Raw genomic sequence first — 26985 nt, forward strand, 5'->3', positions numbered from 1 at the left:
AACGGCTGGCGGCGATGCTCTTCTTATAATGAGAGATTTGATTAGTCCTTGTTTAGCTTCATTATAACCATTTAGGGCTGATCACGTAGTATTAGCGATACGGCGACCGGCCGTGATGTGTCGTGTGGGCAATTTCATTGATTATCATTCGCAATAAAAAATAATAATAAACGAATTCATTATATGAAAAAATAATTTCATTACAAAAAATATCATTTAATTGTTCGATTTTATATAAATAATCGGTTAATATTTTGTGTTTTAACAAATTACCTACCTGTTTGATTATGTCCGAACGTATCAATACGACACTCACATTGCATACTATATCCCGAGTAACTAATAATTTGAGCAATTGCTATTAAAACTGCATCGAGCCAAAAATACTATACGGTCCCTTTTGTCAGGGGTCACCTTCGTAGCTATCGTAGTGTCGCTACCCCCACGGGGGCAACCCGAATGTGTCAGTCATTAAGCCACTTAAGCAATTATCGGCAAATCGAAACCCGCTTTTTTATTAATAATAATTCCTACTATTTACAGTTGATTCTAATTAACGTTAGCGTTTGGCTTCTATTGCCTCGATTGTCCTGCATTTGAGTAGTGCCATACAAGTGCGAGACACGTTTGCTTAAAATGCAACTATACAATATCATAGATTGCGATGCAACAGTGGTGATTTGTTGTGATTGTTGTGAACTTGTGCTGAAAATAAAAATGGCGGTTGGGGAAAAAACTTGATTGGAAAACTCATATTTGCTGGTATTTATTGCAATATTATTAGTATTAGGATATATTAAATTAAATATTATTTTAATTTCCCTATTGATATGAATGAAAAAAATGTTGTTATGGCCAAATATGTCAAATTCGCTGAAAAATAAACGGATTTCAAATACCAAATAACATAATTATATATGATTTGTAGAGTATTGTTTCAAACCCAATCGGCAAAACTTGTCAAATTAGCTATTCTACGTACTATTATAAGTGTCTTATCATAAACTGAAATGTGAAGTAGACACTGTAAGCATACCATTAAAAGATCTTATTTTGGATAATGTATTAAATCACATAGTAAAGTATGTATTAATACATGTGAAATCAACAGAATTTTAAGATTATGTTTCATTTATAAATTATATTTAGTTTTTCAGTGTCTAAAACATCCAAAGGTGTGACGCGAAAGTTCTCGCGTGAAAACTTTCAACCCCATTCCGCCCTCATGGCGTTTCCCTACAACAGTATAAATTGCAATTTGAATGTCATTTTCATCCCGCATCTTCAGGCCCTCATCTTCGTCCGCGGCACGCGACCACCCTCATCATGCATCCCCGAAACGAACTTGAAAATTCCCTCCCTTCCTAAAAATTCTCACCGTCCACAAAAACCCCAAAGCTCCGCCCAATGTGGATTTTCATTGGTCGATTTGATCCGTGGTTTCTCAGAATCTAAAAAGTCGTAAGCGGAAGCGACTTTGATTTCAATTATCGTCTCGATTTCGTACAGAATTGTGCTCACAAGGTCTATTTTCTCTTGAATGTAGGCGTTTTCACCCCGAAAGAGCGTCGATATTCTCAAACATACGACAGCAATATAAAATAATTAAATATAAATTAACGGCACGATTGTTGTTAATAGGCGTTATTTGCTTGATGTGACGCTTTTATAATTGGTGGATGATTGATTAAATAATATTTAAAAGCGACGCGTTTGGTAAATAAACGAGTTGATTACGTAAGGGTTGTGCATTATGATTGTATCCTTTCAATTAACCGAATTTTTATTTGTTTATTGTGACATATTTAGGTAGTATTTACTGCAAAGTGCAATAATTTATTTAAGCTATTAGTAAGATATATGAGAATATTTATATATAATATTTATTTTAATGGTGAATTTCTAAACAGGATTATAGTATATATAATATATATATATTTTATTTAAACAAACATAGATCAGTAACTAAACAGTCCATATATTCGGATATATGCTTTAAATTAATGTAAAGAGATAAATAAATAATTGTGTACGAAATAAAAAAATATTTTAAAAAATACAACGAAATAAAAGGAGATTTTAAAAAATACATTGCTTTAAAAATATTTTCTTTATTCTGAATATTATTGTTTTTAATAAAAAGCAACTGATAAATATCCGTTTATCAGACTTTTAGGCACAATATTCAGAAAGTTTGTCATTATATGTATTAAGCAATATATAGATTAAACAATATAACACCTCTGCTTATTGTGGGATTTCAGTTAATAACTTTTATAAGACATTGCTTCTACTTTTAGTCATTTAATATATTTTTTTCAACATTTTATATAAATAACACAATGTTCATACCATAAACATATACATATATATATTTTGGAGATATTATTTTATCATTACATTTGAAATCAAATTTTACAGAAAAAAAGTATAATGAAAATTAGTAATACGTGTATATAGAGTTATAATATATTTGAAATGCAAAAAACCCATAGCATACAACAATGAATGAAAGAAAACGAATGTGATCGATAGTACAATATGCTTATTATTCAAGCACTTCTAAAAATTAATGTTTTCTCATGTTTTGAATACGTAGATGAAATAATGTTAAGTGCATGTTACCTACATAGATAAAAAGCTCCATTGTTAAATTTTTAGATCTCTTGAAAACAGCTTTTAGCAAAAAATGAAACTTATTATCGTTTCAGGAAATCTTATTTTTCGATATTACATAATAAATGTTAGCTTAATTCTATACAAAATAGTAAAATCAACACCTAGTCAGTAAAATAATAAACGGACAAACAAAAAAAATAAAGTCAGATAAATATTATTGTATTATACCTTCAATCAATTACTATCACAAAATTGAAAATGAAATCGAACCCATGGCTCTGATTTATTAGTGCTATACCTTACGGACTACTTGTATTGCTTATTAATAATTATTTATCATATTATTTTTTAATCTGCAAAGTTATGATTTATCATATTTTAGAAAATTTAAAGATTTCTCGAGAATTTTCATTAAATTTATACGAATATTTTAAATGGTTTTAAAAACTGCAATTTTAAAGACAAGTAGTGGTTTAAATTAGCTAAATTTACAGCTATATTCAGAGCAGGTAGTTTGAAAGAAAAAAGTTTTCCGATTAATCATTTGAAAACCTTGTCTGATAACATAAATTTTATGACCAACTCTAGGAATTACAATCAGCAAATATTTCATTTACACTACTTTGAATATTTTCTGTTCAACAAAAAATTAAGAATGTAAGGACCAGTGATAGAAAATGTCATTTGATAGAAAGATATCGCATTACATGTTTTACTCGGTATTAATATAATATCTAATATAAGTTATTCATTTAAATTGCTGTAAATGAATCCAGTTAAATTACTTTCCATATATAAAAGTATACATTGTAATTAATTTCATATTTTTTCTTAGAAATACGCTAAGAACAACGCTATTATGCTATTTAACATACCAGACGAGCTAAATAGCAATAAACATAAAAAAATATCCTAAATTGAAATCGTACTTTAAATTTTGCTACTATGAGATCTTTCGCTTTAAAGTGGAATATAATGGAACAATAACTCGCATTTTGCATCTATATATAGATTTTATAAAATCACACTTATTAATTTTTTATGCCCTTATATTTGTGAATAACTTTAAAAAGTAAAAATGTATATATTTATACATTTTTTTATATCCATAGGTAATACATTTTAATTACTTTTTCAATAATAAATTCATATCAGTAGTGTTACCTGAAAAGACCTGGATTTTTCAATTTATGTCATTTCTAGGAGGTCAGAATTAGTGATTATTGTTTAATAAAAATTCACGAATGAATTAATCGAGCTAGTTCGTGACATCTATTAATTGTAAACTATAGTAACATTTTATAATGAATAAAATATATAGGTGTAACTAAACTTTTATGTAAGTCTGGTGTCTCATTACTTACTTTGTGGTTATTGTGTTTATTCCGTTGTCATGTCATAACGGAAAATTTACAATAAATAAATATACTTAATGCAATAGTTGAAATATTATGGGGTAAAGAAAATGTGTTGGAATAATAGGCTAAGGTATTTTAATAAGTAAAAATAAAAAATGACGTCGACCTACAAAAAGACAATAGTTAGTCTGTTGTAGAAGTCCTTGACTTGAAAATTGGTTTCGAAAGTTCTTTCTTTTTTAAGGTCTAGATTACGCCCAGAATGTTGAACCCAACATCCCAGTTCTTTCTGTAGTTGCTAAACGAACAAATATGCTATTTTGAATGCTTTATTACCAAAACGAATCTAGTAGAAAGAAAATGTTCATAGCTTCCCAGTTCGCTTGCATCTGCGTCATTATCCCTTTTATTCGCTACCCCGCATGTTGAAAGCCAGCGTTTCGCTCTGTGACGCGATTGGTCGGTTCACTCGCGCAGCTCCGACTCGTGCCGACTTCCACTTAAAATATAAATTGACTAACTAAAGGACGAATTTGGTTAGTTGACCGCTGATTAAAGCCATTTAGCCGAGCTGCTCTCGCGCTGTGTTAGTGTGCTCTATCAATCGCGACGCTAAATGAAGCCAAATTGTTTTATATTGAAGTTAATAAATTGGATCTGAGCCCGCCTAGCCGGCCCCGATAGGGTGTTATGGCAATTTTACTCAATCAGCCACAAATTTAATCAACGCCTGTTAACTTATTCGCGCTAATCGACCGCTGAACGAGTTAAAGAAGAAAGAAAATCAATAATGGAGGCGAACGGATTCGACGAACAAATCTTTCAAGACTTTCCCGGACAGAATCTGACAAACTTGCAGTCACCTAATCATATGTTGAGCTCCAAGAATCAGATGCATCACTCGAACGGCGATAGATCCAACCCCGGCAGTATGCATTCGATCCAAGTGATGCTAGGGATGCAGCATCACCAAGATATGATGATGCCGATGGGCAGTAGTCCTCCTCATCAAAAGATGTCAGATCAACAGTGCCATAGTACTTTGCAAAGTTCTGGAATGCAGAATCAGCACGACTTGGGCGTTATGTTTCACAATTCTACCCTGGACAGCCCTGGAAGCGGCGGAGGCGTCAAGAGGAAGACAGACGACGGTATGATGCTGCAGCCGGTGGTGGTGACCAGCGCTAACGAAGGCATGCCGATGACGAACCCTCCGAAGAAGTCCGAATCGAAGAAGAAAAACGACAATAACGGAATTAAAAAGAAAAAGACCAGGTATGTAATACATGTGACTATTATTAGTAATATGTAAAAAATATCGTATATTTTAAATTTACTTCGACTTTGTGATAAAAAACGCCATATGACCGTTCTTCGTGTTTATAATAATACCTATACAAAACTAATTTTACGTGCTTATGTCGAATTAATACGATACGCTTGTCAGTATGTTAACTATAAATAGTTTTTGGACAACAATGTGAAAGTTACACCCGCAAAGTTCCAAGTGCAAATGCCATTTAATTATTATTATTATATTACATGTGGAATTAATTAATAATCCGAGACTTTAAATATTACTTTAAAAAAATAAATATTAAATTAATCAAAAGTTAGTACTAATAAATAAATAGTATTAGTCAAATAGTATTTTTTTATAAAATGTCTTTAAATATTAAATAAACTAATCCTCTACATTATTTTATGTTTAGCTTATAAATAAAAAGTGATGTACAATAATTTATTAGTTTAATAATAAGTACTTTAAATTATATTTATATTATGCAATCTAGAAATGCATATAAACATATGTGTAACGAAACTGGATAAATTATTAAGTATCAATCGTATCTGAAATTTTTATATGAAATGAATTTATAGTTTTAATAAAAAAATGATAAGCTATTAAGTAGTACTTTTCTTCGATTATTTACTAATATTATAAATTGTCACAAAGAGGAAATGGAATTTAGAGTATAAGTCATAACATTATTTATTGATTTTAATGAAAAAACTAAACTTGAACATTAAGCAATAAAAGAGTAATTATTTGTGTTTAATCATTGGTTTTAAAATAAAATTGCCAACATATTTCATTAATTTTATACAATCTAGAAATTTTATGAATTTGATTTTTTACAAATATCTTAATTCTAGAGTTATTCTATTGTAGCTGAAAATTTCGTGAGCGAAAACTATATATAGAAAAAAAGCTGTATTTTTTGTCGATTTAGTATTCATTAATAATTTAGAATAATTTAATGCAATATTTGTAATTGTGTGAGCTTTATTTTTCGGTGTTAAATATTGAAAATATATAGTTTTAATATAATATAATATAATAAAGTATTTTTAGAATTAGGAGTACATATGTCATACACATATTTATTGCCTTTAAATGTTAAAAATCCAACCTTCAAAAATATGTAATAAATTAGATAATATTTTTTTTATTAATCACTTTTATAATAATGTGATCTTTTTAATTTAAATAATTTTATTCAATCAATAAATTATTATTTATATGTGTCCGAAAATATCTAGAGCAAAGAGTAAAAAATATTATTTTTTAACCACAGGTAATATAAAGAAAAAAATATCTTTTCCAGATTTAGTCTCTTAAAATACGTATGAAAAAATATAAATACATTTTTATCTTATTTTAACTATAATTATTTAAAAATAAAATCATATTATAAATAGTTTTGTCATATTTAAAAGTATTTTTTAATAAAAATACATGCAGAGAGATCACGAAGCAATATTTTTCTTAGTATATTCATATAATCAAAAAAATATAATATATTGTCAAAGAATAAAATTGGTTTTAAATAAACCTAAGCTAAATTTAAGTAAACCAAAGTTTCAATACTAACTTGTATTAAAAGTGATTTTATTTTTGTTAATTTAAACGCTCTTCAAAAATATATGAAAAAAATTGTAATATATATTTTAACTTATATTATTACTGTATATAAAAATTCATATTATTTTTTAGCTGTATTCATAAAGTACTTGTTTTATAAATCACATACATTTTTGTATTTACACAAGCATTTCTAAACATAATCTTAAAAATAATACTTTGTCTCAATATATTATTATATATAATATTAGAATATCTATGTATAAGTACTATGAAAAAAATTCTGCATATAACAAAATCGAGAGATAAAAACATGAAAACCATAATAAAATTAAAAAACTTTAAAATTGTACTCACATAATATTTTGAGTAATAAAATATATATGAATATATTTTTAATAGATACAATCTGAAATAAGGTAAAAAATAACACTCTTGTTACAGAAAAATGTAAATAAAACTTGAATTGAGAAGCGCTTTAACGGAAGTTTTATCCGTGAGATTAGGAAACTATAGGAAAATCTAATCTGTGTATTATTAAAATATGTTTTTAAATAAATACCGGTCGTTAAGCTGTTTGGCTCTATAATAGTAATTTAAAAGAAAATCCCAGTATTAGATTATTTAGAGATTATATTATTTTGAATTTTATTGTATTATATATATTCCGTTGCAACATAACAGATGTTACCCCAATGCGTCACAACGGGTTAAACACAATCAACAACTACTTAGTAAGTAGTGAGACGCCAGATTGAAAAATAAGTGCCATATGTTTTATTAGTTATAGACTAATCTTATGCTTACGATCACCATGCACGACCTAGCTCGATTATTTTTCACAATATTCATTGATTATATTAGGAAAATCTAGGAAAACCTAATCTGTGATAATTGATCAAAATTATAATTGTATAATAATCACTACGGTTTCCCAGACACGAAATAAATTGAAAAACACTAGGGTACATACACAATATTATTATATAATATTTAGCTGACCAGAAGTCCTCCTCCTCTGAGGATTATTTTGTTGTCCTATATCTTCTTTTTGCCCTTCTTCGGATAAAAATTTCCGTAATGACCTTTTTTGCTCCCGCAGCAATTTATCCTTCTTGAACAAAAATTTCCAGCATAACCATTTTATTTTTAGTGTCCTCCTTTGATATTTGCAAAGGTCTTTCATGTCTATCATGTTATCGTTATAAAAATATACTCAAATATGATGATTAAAAAATATTTTATTACATAAATACTTTAATGTGAAAAAATTCAGGCAAAAATGGTCCGTTCAATTCTCAACGTTCGCAGCATTTCACGAAAACGTATAAACACATATCAGGTAAAAAAGTCAGTTATGAAGCACAGTATATTTATACTGGATTCTGGGGAGTTTCGGTTTACTTTCACATTTTTTTTCTAAACTCACCTTAATATTCACACAATAAATATTTTTTATGTCAGATTTCATTATCTCTTATTTTGCATACTTATCACACGCTATCCCACACGCTATCACACGCATACTTATCGCGCGTGCCAACCATATGGTTCTCAATTCTGAGCCACCCCGGTGAATAAATTGAAGGGTGGACACGCTTTAAATTCACACAAATGAGATCGTGAATATGTAATATCAAAATAGGTGATAGGATAGGGGTTATTTTCATTGTTGTTATTTTTTGTGCTAAAACATAATTATAAAAAATATAATTTATATGATGCATTGGTAGAAAATTCTATATTTTATTTGTCTATAAAATATAAATTTTACTTAATTACCCTTATACCCCATAACAAAAATCTAAGCATAGTTTATTTTATCGATTCTTCGCAATCGCGAAAAACAAGATGTTAAGATAAAATAGCGATAAAAAGTCCCTCATAACAATATATATATACAGGGGTGTAGAAAGTACCTAAACCTGCATATGCGGTAATATAACATGTGTTGAAATTCATCGTTTTATATCGAGCGTGAAATTAAATGCACATTCCTAATCATCCCTTAGCTGTGCGTACTATAGCGGAATTGTATGTATATTATTAGTTATCTATATAGTATTATTATTTCAATTATAAATTAAATATTGTTGATAATAATACATAGTGTAACACAAATATTTATTCCTAACGCGTTATAATGTGAATGGTCAAAAGTTTTTAATACTCTAAAATATATTAATTGCGTTTTACATCAAAATAAGTAAGTGTATAATTGACTTGAACTTTTAATATAAAACAATCTGAATAAATCAAATTTTATTTGGCATTTGCAAAGTTTAACTAAAACAAGAACATCTTTTATAACGCCCAATACAATAAAATAATACGACCCTGACTCATCACGTTCCAGGTCAGTCAGAACATTAAGTTTATTACTTAAGTGGAATTTGATGACAAATATTCGTGGGGTTGATCCACAGTATCATGATCAAAAATCACATTTGCTTTATTGATAATAGGCACTGACTTGTAGTAGATATAATATATATAATACATATATACGTGCATATACGATTCAGTATTTAATCTCATTTTTTAAGGACCAAAACAACTTACATATACATATATCATCACAGTTAATAAAACTGAATTATAACACTATATTAAATTTCAATATTTATATTTCTTTACATTGCCACAAACTCAAACTGCCATTCGTTCCTACCTACATACGTCGGTAGATCACTTTCTTAAGAAAAATAAGTGTTTTAGAGGCAACTTGCTTGGTTGGGCTTGCAACATTGTAAAATGTCAACACAATAAGCCAAGCGTGCTCTCCGTCACCGCTCTGTCGTTATTCCCGCTTCCATCGTTGCTCTGAATACCTTCGCGTCCTACATACGATTAAATTAAGCATTGAATTATTCATGGGCGTGTACACTATAACCAATATTCGTAGAATTCGTTTGTTGAACGAAACAAAATTCAAATGCTCCCACCTTCCACCTATGCCATCTCTGGGAGGTGGAGGGGGGGGCAAAAATTGGCTAGTCCAGTGGTCGGCAAACTTATTAGTCAAAGAGCCAAATATGTACATTACAACGATTATAAAAAAAATTAAAAGCCAAATTTATTTATTAATTTAGCAAACCTTTATTATAATTTTCCAAATCAACACAAAGACGTTCAAATTTAGAGCTCCATGTTTCCTTGTTTTTTAAATCCGGCGCGTAAATGCCGGTGGATATTTGTGCCAGAGCCGCACTTAAGGGGCCAAAGAGCCGCATGCGGCTCCGGAGCCGCACTTTGCCGACCTCTGGGCTAGTCAATGGTTGTTCTTTTTAATATTTTGTTTTCATTAAAATTCATAATATTTCATTAAATGACACGTATTTTTTGGCTAAATTTAAGGGAGGGGGTAAATCTCCTCACCCAAATGACGTCCCTGGATACGATCCGTACTACTCTTGTAAAGATTCTAATAAATTTTCTCTAAATCTTTCCTAACAACTCTTCGCTGGCGTTCCAGGCAATAGAACCACATTCGAGGACTCATACGAATTAACATATTGTACTGAACGCCAATAAATTGTAAAAGTGACCCGCGCTCTACATAACGAACCCGAGTGTCCTCGACGCTGTATCGGAATTTTTACTGATTTGCATACTAAATATTACTCACAGGTTATCGACGGAAGAATTTCTGATTAAAACACTACCACAACTTATAAGGGATATTTACCAGATAAGGAGATCTGGTAAATATGATACTTGGAAATGCTCGTTATGCTTTTATGTCAGCAACACTCCGCTACAACTTGCAGATTTATTCAGTGCTGCCAATCTACTGTTCATGGAAAAATATCTATATTGCACACGCCTCTTTAACTGCTTGGGTGTGAATTTACAGAGAATTATTTTAAGAGAAATGTGCATTTAAATAAATACTTTGTTCCATAAAACGATTTTTTTGTGCATTTATGTAAGGTAAATCATCGGAATTTTTCTTCACTGTTCTGACTAATGCTTGCTCGCACCTAATCTGTTCAACAATATTACACAAACAATTCGTTTTATGCAACAATTATTTTATATATTGGTCATTTAAATTGTCCTCAAACTGTTTTGCAATTTTCATGATTGCTTTTATCTCATTCGAATGCCATATATGTATAAGTAGTTAATAATTATACGTTTGCTTGTTTCAGAACTACATTTACAGCTTACCAATTAGAAGAATTAGAGAGAGCATTTGAGAGAGCTCCTTATCCAGATGTATTCGCTCGTGAAGAACTTGCTCTAAAATTGAACCTCAGTGAATCAAGAGTACAAGTAAGATAATTTCTATTCATAAAAAAATCTTTATATACATATTTTCTAATAATATAATTTTGATTAATAGGTATGGTTCCAAAACCGCAGAGCTAAGTGGAGGAAAAGAGAGCCGCCGAGGAAGACAGGCTACATCGGCTCAAACTCTCCCAGTTCCACGACTCTCTCCAACAACTTTACAAATCTTAACTCCAACATTGGCTTCACACAGAACAGCGTCATCAACAGTTCAGCTCCGGTGGACACATGGTCATATCAGTCTGCATATGAACTATCGCCACATATCAACCTCATGTCGCCGACTTCCAGTCCATACCCAGGATTCAATTCTTCATCTTCAGGTCCTTACGGATCGTACACAACAATGCTCAACAGTCACGACGCTCAAATGTTCTCAGCTCCAATGAGAGGACACAACTTCTCAGAGTACGGCGTTGTCAACAATAGCCCTCCACAGTTGGGCGTCAGGGATTACCCCATCATGATATCCCATTCTCCGACTCACTTAACCGGAAGCAACGTGAATTCTCTATCAAGCGACGATGCCAGCAAATTGGATTCGTATCAGTCTCACTTAGACGACAAATACGGTCCAATGGGAGACGATAAGTACGTACCTTGCGGATTGGGCGAGGACAAGTACGTTTCAAACTTATCCCCGAAATACCAAGGACACATGAGTCCCGATAAATATGAAAGCGAAGCTTCCATGATGAACGGTGATTGCAACGGTTCGCCTGGTAGAAATCAGGGTAACGTGATTCAACTCTCGGGCAAGGATACTATTAAGATGGAGCCGAACGTCAACCAAACATACGTCACACTACCCCCTTTTTTGAATTGAAAAACTCTTTTCTGAAACACTTCTGATGTGCTTTAGAAAAGAGTTTCAAAGCGGTACATGTACATACATATATAGATTTTTATAAGTCTCGCCTAATAATTTTACGAAAAGGCTGATTTTGTGCCAATTTTTATTGAAGTTAACTCTACTTAATACATGTACATATAAATTTTGCATTCCAACGTGCCTTACATAAACTATATTAATCTTTTTTTTATTAATAAAATCTATTGTTAATTAAATTATGAAACAGTGGTTTTAAGCATACACTGAATTCATAGCAATGGTACTATTAGATTAAATCGTGTGCATTTTATATGGATTTTATTAAAATAATTAAGTTAATTTACATTTTTTTTTATTATTATATGAATATGTACATACAATATATAAGTATATTAAAAATAAATAAATATATTTAAAAACTAAAGATGTTCCAAAAATGTATCTTTACACAGTTGCTCGTTCCAAATACCATCTCCTGTAAAAAAGTGATCTTTTTCAATTAAATAAAGTACAAGTGACAATGCTTGAGAGTTTGTGAGATTCTTAAATTTAATCAATTTCAGATTAATGTTTTGATACGGAAATGATTCATTAAGATTGGTTTCATTTAAATTGGACATTTCTTGAATTTCTTTAGCAATCTTTATATATTCCAGATGTTTGTGTATTAAATCCCTAAAAAATAAAAAAATAATTATAAAAATATTCAATTCACTGTGAAAATACGTTATTTGTTTTTAAATACAATAGTATACATTTACGACGATGGTGATTTATTCATTAAATAATAAAAGTAAAAAAGAACAATATTTCTGTACGTAGTCTGAATGCCCTGTAATAAAACACCGTCGTTTCGATTAGATTGCGGACTGAAGATGTGTCTAAATAAGATCTATGTATGTAAGTATGTTATAATTTATTTATTATAAATCTTCTGTTGCAACATGAAATGCGTTAGCTCAATGCATCAGGGTAAACACAATTAACAACTATATGATAAATAGTGAGATATCAAACTGAAATTATAGTCTGTAAACCAATGTTATCTTTTTTAAAATCAATAAATGTCACTATGCACAACCTAGCTTAATTTAAATTTATTTATTCATCACAATACTTATCCATGAGATTAGGAAAATTTAGGAAAACCTAATCTGTGATGATCGATTGGAAATATAATTATATAATAATCGCTGCTTTGGTATTTTATAGTTCACTCGTACATTCACCAGTGACGGACATGCATCTCGGTATCGAACATTTATTTGTCGATGAATTTAAATGGGTATTTACACTTCACACAAGTTTCAGCAGCCATTTTAAGCTACTGCTATGCTTTTTGTATTGCCACAGCAGAATAGAGCGGTGTTTTTAATTTTTATTGCATTTTAAGGTTTATATTTAACTCATTTTTATATGTATTTCAAAGTTAGTCGACATATTTATTGCAACCAATTAATTTTTAATTAGAAGTGTTAATAGTACATAATCGAAACATCTTACTTTTTATGATTTTTTATATAAGTTACACTGTTCAAAATTTTGCAATTTTTGCCACAAAGATGATATAGCAGAATAAAATTAGACACTGATATAAAATCTATTTAAAAATTATAAAAATAAAACAGATATTAATGTCTCTAATATTACATTACTTCTGAGACCTATCCACAAAAAATAACATTTTTATTGATTATATAATTAAATAACTTTTTTAAAGAAAATATAAAATATGTACTCTGAAAATCTGCACTTGCAAATAAATTGTCTTTTTGTTTTGAAAAAAAAGCACTGAATAGCACGCTGGTTTAAGAACACTATGTCCCAGCTTGTATAGAATGTTGCATTCATACCTATCACATAATAGCAGTAAGATAAAATTTAAAATAATTAAATTCACATCTTAACTAATATTAATACCATAGATTCATACGATTTTATAAAGTTTTTTTATTATAAACAGCAAAACTATTTAAAATAAAGAAATTGTTTAATGAAGTCAATGGATTAATGCTATACACTTATACACAAATAAATTTTGGCATTAAGCCAAAATATTGGCTTTCTGTTGCGTAAGCCAATTATTTGGCTTCTTATCGGTAATGTGTCAATATGTTTTTGCATTGAACTTTGCGTATATGTAGTTTTTAAATTATATTTTTCTTACCATGAATAAAATACAATATGAACATTTTTGCGTATCTCTTCTTTAGTATACTGTTGAAAAAGAGTGTTAATAACACCGATAACTGAAAGCAGTGGCACACATAAGTAAAAGCAATGTCTCTCAATATAAACTTTTAAATACTCATAATCTTCTTTCAATTTAGCTTTTTTTCTAATCGATAGTATCTCATTGATCTTTGAAATTACTTCCTTATCGTAACTCCTGTCACCAAAGCTCTTTGTGTATCTAAAATGTTGAAATCATAATTATAATCTTATGTATAATAATATTTTATAAATATTTACCGTTCAAATATTTCATCAGCTGCTACAAATATTTGTATTCGTGGACATTGTTTATTAATTTTGTTGAGAATATCGAGACGTTTCATAAATTTATTTTTATAAACTACTAATAATAACAGCTATAAATACATAATAAGTTAAAACAATTATTTTATATTTTATTAGTATTTGAAAATCACTCACTCTTTCACTCGCTGAAAGGGAATTAAATACTACGTTTTTTTTCAATTCTTTTAATCGTGACCGTATTGTTTCTGGACTGAATGTATATATATGTAATGCATTCCGGTGATATTTTTCTTGATAACCGTTATTCTAGATAAGAAAATTATCATATTAGTAAATATTATTTTTAAATTAAAAGCAAAAAACAATTTGGCTCACCACTAAAATTTTCTTTATTTCTAATATAGTCTTGTAATCAGTCCTGATTATGCCTGGATAAATTTGAAGAATTTGGAGAATATCGGTCCCGCCAATTTCGCATACTCTGTCGATAATTTTTCTAGTGTTATGTGGATTTGAAGATAAGACGTAAGGGTAAGTTTGAATCTTTTTCTTTGAAAGTTTTATTTCGTTCAATGCTATTGTAATGGACATTTCAATGTCTTTCAGTGGTCTATGCTTAAATTGAAAGTATGTATTATAAAATTTCTGAAACATACTCTCATCTAAGTCTAACTTCCAAGTAACATACTTTTGCATAACCGTTTTTCTTACAGTACCTAAAATTTGAAATAAAGCATAAAAAACGAAATATAATCTATATATTTAATAAAAATTAATGTCTAACATAAATTAGTAGTATTCAGAATGTCATTTTCATACTGATCGAGATAGTCGTCCAATGGGAAGTCAGAAAATTCATTCATAAGCTTTTTATAAATATTATCATATTTCGGTAAATCACCATCTTTTATCAATTTTCCTACAGATATCTTTGATATATATGTATTGTAACTAAAACAAAAACATCGCCTTTAAAACTCAATCATCATAAATAATAATTAAAATGATGCATACTTTATTATATATTTAGGATTTAATTTCATGCCACATTCTAATAAAACATTGCAATGAGCTTTGATCGAGGATGGAGGTATTGAAAGTAATTTAGGATTAGTTAACATTGTCTCCCGGTCAAAACCAAATGAAGAAAGCACTTGGACAGCTTCGGGTACGCGCTCATACTCAATTATTTTTAAACGAGGGCAACTTTTAAACAAATATGCAGCTTCTGCCTCCGAAATATCTGTTAATAATAAAAACATATGTAACAAAATATATTAACAAATATGTTTAGGTTATAATACCGAAAATGTTTCTATAAAAATGTAAGACATCTTGCTTCGGTTCAATTTTTACATTTATGCCTCTAAATGTAATTTTCAGTGTGTTAGATAATGTTAATAGTGTTTGACTTCTTATTAAAAGTATTAAGGTCATTATTATTCGGCCGTGTTAACAGTAATTCGAGAAACGTCACATTGACAGTTGCTGCACATTATTTATAAAAACATAACAATTTAATTTCTGACCATATAATAAAATATAAAATCGATTAACTATACGTAAAAACCAGAAAATAAATAAATAATATACATAGCTCATTTTAACTATATATTTATAGTCATAATAAATATTTTAAATTTATTCTAAGCTATTTTTTTCAAATAAATCACCATTAATTTTGTCAATTATAAAATTTAAAAAAATACTATTTAACACGCGCTCATTATTATAAAATGATTTCATTGTATTAATAATTTTTACTATATTTATATTAATTTTATTATTATAAGAGAAGGGGAAATCAGCGAATAACATGCGATAAACATTTTAAATCCTTCATTTTATTTCTATATTGTCAATTTGTCTATGTGTCATTTTATGTCTATGTTTCAGGCTTTCAGCTGATAACGCGCATGCGCAAATTCATTCACTTTCACATTTAGCTGAAAGCGTATTTATTTATATTCTATGCGATATATATTTATATCCCTAGAATATGTTCAAAGTTCGTTCTAAATACCATTACGATTTCTCGTAAATATTATAATTATATAAAATGTCGCCATATTTTTGACATTCGTTACCATGCTATTGATTTCCGCATCCCGTGTTATTTCGAATATGCTACTGCATCAGAACGCAATGTTATAGTCTTTAATTATTCACATATAATACAAAAAATGAAGTCCGTGGCTCTAAGCGTATGGATTTTCATAAATTTGGTGTGCTTTGGGATGTGTGGATACTTTTACCTGATATGGTCTCAATACTGGATGAATTTGGAGAAGCAGAGACTGTTTTCTAAACCTACTTCGAAGCAAGAGAGAAGTAAATATTCAGATATGTCCAATTATGGTGGTAACGCAATTTTGCACAATCAAAATCTTTATCACATTAGAAACGTTCATAAAAATGTGACTGACTTGTATACGTTGAATTTAAATAAAAAGCACAACAAAACCAGAAGGCACGTTTTCGTCAATGGTATTAAAAAGGCTCCGAACCCAAAGACAAAACCTCCATCGGATAATGTGAAGCGTAACAGTGGACACCCCCGTTTCCCCAATATGGAACGATCGTTCATCGAAATGGACACTAAAAAGTATCAATGTGAAATCGATAAACCTGAAAAGTGTTCTTCTAAAGTCGATGAATATAAATCATTGATATTGAAGGAATTCAAAAGAATATTGATGGACGATGGACACATTTTAAAGACAATATCGTCTATTAATCCTTATAACGTGCAATATAATATAACAAAGCACGGTAACTATAGAGACAAAGACAGCAAAGATCTCTTATGCGAATTGAAGAATAAGCATTTGAGAACCATAACAGCATTAGATGCTCCATTTGGAGCATTAGGTTTTGGTAAAAGAATACCAAAGTTTCCATTGCTAAGACATAACTTTTACAACAGTTGTGCGATCATTAGCAGTGCCGGAGCATTATTAGGTTCAAATCTAGGAGACTTCATAGGTATTAATGTAGATTAAGAATCTCGTTATTAAACATGTATTCATATCATATTTAATTTCAGATTCACATGATTTGGTACTGCGTTTCAATCATGCTCCGACAAAAAACTATACGCAAGACGTCGGAGCAAAGACTAACATAAGGGTGATCAATTCACAAGTTATCACCAAAAAACAATACAAATTCTTAACTTCTAAAATATACAAAAATATATCTATACTAGCATGGGACCCTAGTAATTACACAGCATCATTGTTTCAATGGTATCAAAATCCCGATTTCAATCTATTCCCCGAGTATCGACGCTTTATGAGAAGGAATCCTCATGCTGACTTTCACATATTAAATCCAAAATCGTTATGGGATATATGGGATTTCATACAATCTAATTCTCCTTATAAGCTTAGAAGAAATCCGCCGTCCTCAGGATTTTTAGGTGAGATTCCTTGTTTATTAATTTTTGTATAAAAAAGTACATATTTTTTAAATTATTTCAGGTTTAGCTACGTTATTACCGAGGTGTTCTTTTGTAGATGTCTTTGAATATATACCATCAGCCCGATTAACGAAAAAATGCCATTATTATGATAAACAAGACGATTCGGCATGCACGTTTGGAGTTTGGCATCCGCTAGCGGCTGAAAAATTGGTGGCCTATCGTATGAACAGTGCGACGGATTTCACCATGTTCCAAGCTGGATATCTTAGGATACAAGGATATCAACATTTGGACTGTTAATTTTAATATTTGCTATGTAATTCATATCCTGTTTAATATTTTAAATAATTTTTTAACTTGCCAACGTTTGGACAATAATAACTTAAAAATATTCCTCTATCTAATGTCTGATAAAATGCACTTATAGTATATATTATAATAACAACAATCATTGAAGAATATTAAATAGGATATGATTATATTATTGCTGTTATAAAATGTGAATAGGTTTATGTAAAATTAAACTTTCAAGTTCGGTTGTAACTTTGCCAAAATAATACTTATTACTCAATATTAATTTGTGATAATATATATTAAATAATAATATTTGTAATTAGCTTCTCTCTTTAAATTAGTTTTTTTTAAAACTTAAATACGATGACTACGTTAATAGATCACGAGATCTTTAAGCGTGTTTGACAATATTAATGTTTAGTAAATTTTATAACATTTTCCAATCAAATGTGAACTAATTGTGATAAATTTTGTATGTATTTCTACAATATATATATATTAAAATAAGTATTTAATTTGTATAATTTGAATGTTATTTAATAAAGATATTTTATCAATATATTGAAAATTGGTGATTGCATGAATTTAGTAAAGGATATAAAATATGTTAGGTTTTCAACTATTTATGTGTACGTTGGTATCACCAAACGACAAACTGATCTTTCTATTAGCACAAAAATGTACTGGCTGATATTCAGCACAATTTCAAATAGCATAGTAATATAAACTATTATAAACACGCATTATAATCATTACAAACACTGAAATAATATTGATACCTGTAACCTTATTGAAAAATTGCCAATAAAAATGTATTTTTTTCATAATGGTATTACATTTCAACACTGAATATAAAAATCTAAAATAAAAGATGTTTTTTATTTTTACTTTGCAGTTTAGGCTTTTAAATATATTACTTATTGGAAATAATATGAGGTATTGACTTAATCTATGCTACAACAGACATAATAATTGTTAATGTGTATCGTTAAGTATGATAAAATTGTTATATAATTTATAAAAATACCTAATAATAGAATTAATTAACTAAAATCAAAAGTATTTTGTAAAAATAAATAATTAAAGTCATATTTTATAATTGGCCGACTTAATTTATAGTATTAAATGATAAAGTTTCATTTTTATCTCAGGCACGCTGTCATGTAAATATAAATTTCATTTTTGTCCTTTAACGAAAATCAAAATTTTTGAAGGAAATAATACACAATATCTTGGAAAGTGTCTAAATGAACAACAAAAATGATTTAATGGTCATAAACAATTCAGTGGAAAACTAAACTAAAGTGGTACAATTCTAGTTTCCTATGTTAGCGGCACTATAAATCAGTCAGCCGTCAATAATCACGCGTGTTTAAAGTATCAAATGTTTGTTTGCAACAACACATTTACAAAATAGATCAATTAACCACCGCTCAACACATTAAAATTGTTCAATTGTTCTACAGAAATACCAATTCTGTATGAACTGTGTATTTAAATTTACAGGAAGATTATGATAAATTTCGTAGTCCTACTAAGTAAACAATTCGCAATGTAGTGTAAAAAGTCTAGAAGCGTTGGAGATAGGCTAAGGCCTATGCATTATCATGGCGGCTGTTTAGCCAAAAATATTGCTGCTGTAAGTGAAAGTGTGGCCGAAGACTCAGAATTGACGATTCATCGGCGTTCGCAGCTTTTGGGCTTTCTTGTGGCTCCATTCGCATCTGGACATGCACGTACACTCGTTTAATTTCAGTTAACACAATAATTGAAGCACAGAGACGTAGATTGAGTGTTAGAGCAGCAGAAAGTTGATGCTGATTTTTCAAAGAATTCTTTATGAGGCACATTTTCACCTATCTGAGTATGTTAATAAGCAAAATTGCCACAAATGGGGCAAAGAAAATGGCAAAAAAGTGACTGTTTGGTGCGCATGAAGGTCAGCTGTAACAGTCAATGGTGGACGCTGATGAAATCGAATATATTGCTGTAGAAGACACGTTGTTACAACAAGACGGCGCAACTTGATACACACCGGGAGCAACGTTGGATGTTTTGCATGAAAAGTTTCCAGGGCGCATTATTTCACGTATTAGTGACGTCAACTGGCCGCCAATATCATACGATTCAACACCGTTGGATTTGTTCGTGGCGTTACGCTAAGAGTCTAGTTTACGCCGAAAAGTCCGAATCGTTGGACACCTAAAAACCAACATTCGCCAAGTTATAGCCGAGATACCGCCCAAAATGTACGAAAATATCATCGACAATTACATCAAAAAGATTGGCTGCTGGTCCAGAGTGTGCCATTTAATTAATATTATTTTTCATAGTTAATAAAATACAGCAAATATTCGATTCATAAAAAGATATCTATATAAATTTGTTCTTTTTTAAAAAAAGTTCGGAAACTAAAGTTGGATCACCCCTTACAAAGCAAAAACAAAATAATCATGATAATCATCTTCGGGTTCACATAAACTGAAATCTTATTGATCATCCTAAAGGGATGTAGCGCACCGGTACTTTTTTTACCACTACACCACTGAGAGTATTGATTACAAACAAAATTACAAACCTTTGTGGAAAACAAAATCTAAAGTTTTGTCTTGTCTACATAATTATAAGCTCCGAATAAATTTTGGGCAAAATTATTTTAAAAAAGTAATAAAATAAAATCAACTTCATAAAGTATTTCTCTTTTTTTTTAAATTTTTTAAGTCAATTAAAATAAATTTTAAATTAAACTAATTTTAATTTTCATTCAAGAATTGTTTGGAAGATGACATTTGAAACGTCAAACGAGATGTTTTTTCGTTATGGCAATTCTCCAATTTTATGTTTTGCTCGTGTCGAATTTCCGGCAATATCCGCTAGATGCCTCTACCGACTCGCTCGATGCACGTTCGCCTCCCCGGTCTTGCATCCTTTTCTTTCACACCGCTCGCATACATCTATCTCGCTCGAAAACCACCACAAATGCACCTAGTTTTTCTCTGTCCGATCGCGATGGGTGTACCCGTTTTTCCTACGTGAAAATCTCGTTTCCCCTTCTTTCGCGTTCGAGTCGAACCGAGAAGTCAACGCCAACAGCTGATCGACATCATCGAGAATCAGCACACACACGCACGCAACGAATCAATCGGCTCGATCGATATTGTTTTCAGTCAACAATCACACACCGGCAAGACTTGACAAGACCTTCTCTAACACAAAACAGTGACATAACCTACACTAGTGTCAAAAATCGAAAGTTAAACAAAAGAAATATGAATGGATCGATAGGGCGTTCATACGCAATTTAAATCTCATCGGCGTACATACACGTCGCAGTATTTCATAGAACATAGAACTATTGATTTTGCATTGTCGATTCAAAGGCGCAGTAATTAAACTCGAGCGTCTGACGTTTGTGTCAATACTACTTTAGTTTTATATTTAAATCGATCGAAATTAACAGCTCGATTTTCGGCCATCGATCGTCAACACATAAGCGCCTAATTATCGTCCATGTCATAAAATAAAATAAAACAGATGCATATAAAAACACAACATAAACACTGAAAATCCTTAATAATATGAATTAGTGCTATTCATCGATTTCAAAAGTTAATTTCAACGTTCAATCAGCGATCAGCGCAAAAATGTAAGTAAAATGAATAATATTAGATTTATTTTATATAAACGCATGGCATCTATATGTATAGATATGTTACACATTTTTTATAAAGCAATGCACAAGTCGATTCACGATCGGAGTTTTTACGTGACCTTTATATCAATCGATATTGTCTTACCCGTCAACTTTAATAAGCCACATTGAAGCGTGTTGTATAGAATAAATAGGTGGCTACACACATAATTTAACAAATAAAACAACTACTATCAATAAAAAATATAATAAAAATATAATAAAACCAGTTGCAGCGCACGTGATTGTATTTTAATACCCCTCCCCCCTCTTATTATCATATTTATATGTAAATACATACTGACCGACAGTTTAACGGCAATGCTCCTTGCACATTTTAAAATCTCATATCAATTATAAAATATGATTTACACAAAGTCAGAATATTTTATCTCTGCAGTAATCAGACTTTTCTCGACAAGGGAAAATTAAGAAGTGTTTGTGATTTGGTAATGATGGTTCAAAACAGTACGACATCGTAACGATTAATTACTTAAATATCATAAACATGTCTACGGCGTATACAAAAATGTGTAAAATTGCGGTAAAATACAAAGTTATAAAATAAACAGTTTTAAAATTACCTACAATTTGTGCAATAGTATAGATGCGTGTTGTTCCCATAGCATTGTCTGTCATGTTTTCGTGACGATCTAAAGAAAGGGTTGAATTCTTGAATTCCGGACTAAAGTTTGAAGTTGAAACAAAAACAGCTACTTCATCGGTATTTTTAAGTTAAAAACAGGAAATTTATAATAATTAAAAAAAACATAAAGAAAACCAACATTTATCGATGATACAGTGAATCTAAATCATCTTGTGAAGATGATAGTCCAGTAATATAATCGATTTAAATATTGTATAATCAAATCGCCAGTATGTAATACAAAGTGCTGTATTTGTGTCATATACAAACAGTAAAGGACCAAGATTTGACCATTGCAGCTTTCCAGAGCATGTTAAGTACTCTTTGTATGTGTTTTTTTATCCTTTATTTTTCTGTCCAGGGACAATAAGTAATTATGCTATATTTTTCCCCTTCCTTAGTGGCTATGCACCGGGAAAAGAAAAATAACACGTAGGAATCTTCCTGCTGGAGGTTTCCATTAAATATGCATATATCTTAAAAATATATTTTTATGATAAATTAGTTGTAAGTACTCTTGTTATAGTGATTATATTTATGTTAGAGTTTTATGTATAGCGAATCATAAACGACAAGTTGTTGGCGATTCTCCAAGTAGTTACCAAAAAACCTCGTTAAAGATTAAACAACTTGTTGCTTACGATTAAATGGTTCATTTAATCAAAATCTTTTGATTGTTTTATCACAAGATTAGTCACTAAATCAATTTAATTATGTAGTATAATTAAGCAATTAAATTTAATAAATATATAATGGAAAAATGTGTTTCTTTTTTTAACGATCAATTTCATATTAACGTTTCATTTTCTATTTATTTATTTACCACTATAGGTTAAATATGATTTATGCATTGAACATACTGTGTGCATAGGAATTGCCTAGCCTAGGGCCACACGTGTTGTTCAATTATATGATTGGAGTAGTAAATTTCATCCGGGTTTTCAACACATACAGACATTGTATCATATATGGCGTTGTGTACTGACAATTTACTAAACGAGTCATCTCAGTATCCGTCATGGATCCTCAACGTTTTATATTTCTTATATAATGTTTTTTGTTATATCTCTTATACTGTATATCACATACGTTTTAGTACACATTCGGACGAACATTAACAGGTTTTCCAGGAAAGACATTAAAATAATCGCCACCATTGTTCGGTTTCTTCGTAACGACATCCGACGTGGTTGCTTGAACATCTCCAAGAATTTTTCATTTTTCTTTGAATTTTTCCAGGTCGATATTTTCTCTGAAACTCATAAACTGGCGTTTTAGGTATACGTATGGTTTTCACAGGCGCTTTATTTTAAAACAATTAAGATTTAAATTAAGACAAACATTCGTCTTATTGATATTAAGGAATGTTTGCAAAAATAAAATAAAACATTATTGTGGATGAATTTATTATAAAGTTAATTCTGAATAAACAACCCAAGTAAAGTTCACAAATTGGTGAGTAAAACAGAAAGTATAACTTGTGTTTGTTTTTCATTTCGAGCAAAGAACAACTGCTGATGAAATTGCTCCTTGTAAAATATGAAAACGTTGTTATATTGATATAGAATTGCTTTGTAATGCATTCTCCAGTGGCGATCAACAAGAAGATAAAATGAAAATAAACCACATTTTGATGCTACCATAAATAACAATAAATAATAAGTATATGTATTTCAGAAGAATTGATAACAAATATCTATAATGAAATTTCGTATATAACTAAAGATATGGTATATTTTTAATATATTTTTTTAAACTCTATATATATTTATGGACATAGAAAAATAAACAATAAAAAAATTAAAGTAAAATTAAAATAAACAATAAAATGATTCGTGAATCAATTCTTAAACATCATGTAGTAAAATCTTATTATTTGATTGCATCTCATATAGCCATCAATACGGTAAACACGGAAAAGCATGGAATTAATCAACGATTCAACGAGTTCATGTTTGCTCGTTGAATTGTGCAATCATTTTTTTTTATTTATTACCCAAAAATATTATATTGGTTTAAATAAGGACTATTCAAGATCCATTGCTTTTTCTTATATTCCGAAATATTTTAATATTCTATTAATTTTATTTATTTTTCATTATCTTCTCTTTACAGCATTAATCAAAGTGATAAAAATAATTTACTGAACATTTTCTCCAGATGGCTGGGTGCAGAAATATCCATAGAGTCCAATTTAAACCCACGTGCTTTTCATCAAATGGATGAAAAAAAATACAGGATAGTTTTATGATCCACCGCATTTACTGTTCCATCGATGAAGTGAATACCTTCCATTACGGAATATAAGACACGCCCTTAGATCCTTTGGCTTTCTGAATTTCGTAAGCGCTGTATCTTTCGCCATTTTCTGACGAACGCGGTGCTTTTATATCCTTCCCTAAGTCACATACAAGAGTTGTCTATACTTATTTATTAATCAAATGTTTCGCTTTAATTCTACAGGAATCAAGTACGTACATTATCACTCGACCTTTATCAAGATATTTTTATTTTTAACCTAATTTATTGCACTGATGATTTGGTTAAAATCGACAGATTGTAAAATTTTAATACACAATAATATAATTTTTTTCACTCAATTTAATTAATATTGTTACTACAAAAGCTAGACAGCAACCCAAAAAAATATAGACATACCTTTAAATGAATGATAAAATGTTCCGAAAAATCCAACCAATGGATATGGATATATTCAGTAATAAGTTTTTGTGTAAGCTGTTGTATTATATAATGTATTTTAATATACATATCATGTCTACTTTTTAAATATATTATTAATTTACAAATTTAATTTATTTAAATTATCAAGTAAAACCACTATATAACTAAGTTAGTAATCAAAGAAAGTTCATACTAAGACGTTTATATGTACAACATTTGGCGGTTGAAACACAGTATCAAATAATCACAGACCTTTAGTAATAAAAATATATATACAATATAGTATAAAGAAATGTAACATCTAATTTGATAAAAATTATAAATTAATATTATTGTTGTCCTAAATATTAATCTCTGCTTTTTTCATATAATAGGCAAATATTTGAAGACCCCAAGGTAATAGCATGTTAACTGATATAAACGCAGTTTCGTGATATTTAGTCATTTACATACTGACCTCTATTTTTATAATATATAATAAAAATACAAATAATTTTCAAAGGGGAAGGATAGAAATTAAAAAAAGAGATGTATTATTTTATGAATTTTGAAGTTAAATATATTTTTTCGATTTTTAAAAATAAAAATAAAGAAAAAGCGTATTCATGTACTACAAGGGAAACATTTTGTAATAATTAGGATGTTGTATTTGTAAATTATCAATAACATTAATATTCTTTTTGTGTTTGTTAACAGTAGTCGTACCGGTGATGCTCTTTAATAACAGGGTATTTTTTGTTTAAATATTTCCAACCCTATAGCAACAATGGAAGTGGAAAGAAAAAAGCTATATTATGATTTTCAACTTGGTCATAATGTGACAACTGCAGCTAAAAACATTTTTAATGCAATAGACAGGGATGCATTAAATTTAGAAAGTGTCAAATGTTCAAAACAATTATCCCTTCTCAGAAGAAAAAAAGTCCACGTCAAAAGCAATAAAATCGTGCCGGCGCCGTCGCAGCGACACTGCGACGGCGCTGTGTCGATTTTTCGATGATGAAAATATATTTCAATATGATTTAACTGAAATAGCATATTTTAAAAAATATTTTCGGGATAAATTCGACTTTTTTTCCAGGTGGGGGGGGGGGATTATCATAAGGTAACCAGTCAGTGTTTTTTTTAATATTTCGATTTCATTAAAATTCATAGTATTTCATTAAATAACACACATTTTTCTACCAAAATTTAAGGGGGGGGGGGGCAATATCACCCCCCAAATGACGTTTCTAGTTTTTAAACGAAGTGTCTGAACGGAAGTTCTTAGATCTGGGGTGAAATGATTATTGGTTGCTCACGTTCCCATATTTAAATCCACGGGAGATTTTTTAAGCAATTCCAGAAAGGCGGATAATTTTTTTGAAATAAATTGCCGTTTTGAGGGCAATTCCAAATGCACGCGTCATCTTTTTACAAGGTGACGGATATCTTTAAAATCCTTTCCGGGTTATGGCACGTACTTTGCCACTTAATCTATTAAAATGTTATTCACGGCGGTGTTCCTTTTTAACGAAGAAACCAGTTTTTTTTTATCACAAGCCTGATTGACAAATAGCATGAGTTATTCCCTCCAATAGTGAATAGAGGAGTGGTACAATTAATGAGCCCGACGAAACCTTATTAACCATTCACTAAGTTGTCCGTATATCGAGTGAAGATTTTATGTGTACTTTTAATAACAAGTATTATTAAAATATTCTGGTTTATTAATATAAATTTTCATTTTATGGTTGTTCGATTCTGAGCATAAAGCGGTACACATCCGCCAGAGGCGAAGCAGCAACAGAAGGTAA

At 29.9% G+C, this 26985-nt stretch overlaps 4 protein-coding genes across 7 annotated transcripts in view; 3 read left to right on the forward strand and 1 right to left on the reverse strand.

The window, feature by feature from the left end:
• The first annotated feature begins 4475 nt into the window (after positions 1 to 4475).
• On the forward strand, positions 4476 to 12310 carry repo (homeobox domain-containing protein reversed polarity). Its single transcript, XM_088190354.1, has 3 exons — positions 4476 to 5252; positions 10998 to 11121; positions 11192 to 12310. Exons 1-3 carry the CDS (start codon positions 4768 to 4770, stop codon positions 11963 to 11965), a joined length of 1383 nt encoding a protein of 460 aa, XP_088046480.1. The 5' UTR covers positions 4476 to 4767; the 3' UTR covers positions 11966 to 12310.
• Positions 12307 to 15955, reverse strand: LOC148233199 (transcription termination factor 5, mitochondrial-like). 2 transcript variants are annotated; one of them, XM_088190353.1, is made up of 9 exons: positions 15757 to 15955; positions 15467 to 15695; positions 15237 to 15403; positions 15141 to 15168; positions 14828 to 15067; positions 14627 to 14758; positions 14444 to 14562; positions 14139 to 14384; positions 12307 to 12646 (listed from the first exon to the last, which is right to left on the reverse strand). In XM_088190353.1, coding segments are annotated over exons 3-9 (1023 nt in total). In that variant the 5' UTR covers positions 15239 to 15403; positions 15467 to 15695; positions 15757 to 15955; the 3' UTR covers positions 12307 to 12390. The 2 variants fall into 2 exon arrangements, with proteins under 2 accessions (XP_088046479.1, XP_088046478.1); XM_088190352.1 differs by having other exon boundaries at positions 14828 to 15168.
• A 447-nt stretch (positions 15956 to 16402) lies between these two features.
• SiaT (beta-galactoside-a-2,6-sialyltransferase) lies at positions 16403 to 18946 on the forward strand. Its single transcript, XM_088189830.1, has 3 exons — positions 16403 to 17437; positions 17499 to 17873; positions 17935 to 18946. Exons 1-3 carry the CDS (start codon positions 16636 to 16638, stop codon positions 18174 to 18176), a joined length of 1419 nt encoding a protein of 472 aa, XP_088045956.1. The 5' UTR covers positions 16403 to 16635; the 3' UTR covers positions 18177 to 18946.
• Positions 18947 to 21157: 2211 nt separating this feature from the next.
• mtd (TLD domain-containing protein mustard) overlaps positions 21158 to 26985 on the forward strand; it is a 244750-nt gene continuing 238922 nt past the window's right edge. For 2 of the 3 annotated variants that reach the window (XM_088190997.1, XM_088190999.1), the window contains exon 1: positions 21158 to 21816. In XM_088190997.1, the coding sequence (XP_088047123.1) occupies positions 21815 to 21816 (2 nt within the window). In that variant the 5' untranslated portion in view covers positions 21158 to 21814. The remainder of the gene's footprint in view (positions 21817 to 26985) is intronic. The other variant, XM_088190993.1, reaches the window with a different exon arrangement.

Source organism: Plectrocnemia conspersa, unplaced genomic scaffold (assembly GCF_051122295.1).
Source record: "Plectrocnemia conspersa isolate PC_06_02 unplaced genomic scaffold, ASM5112229v1 ptg000008l, whole genome shotgun sequence".
Taxonomy (NCBI): Eukaryota; Metazoa; Arthropoda; class Insecta; order Trichoptera; family Polycentropodidae; genus Plectrocnemia; species Plectrocnemia conspersa.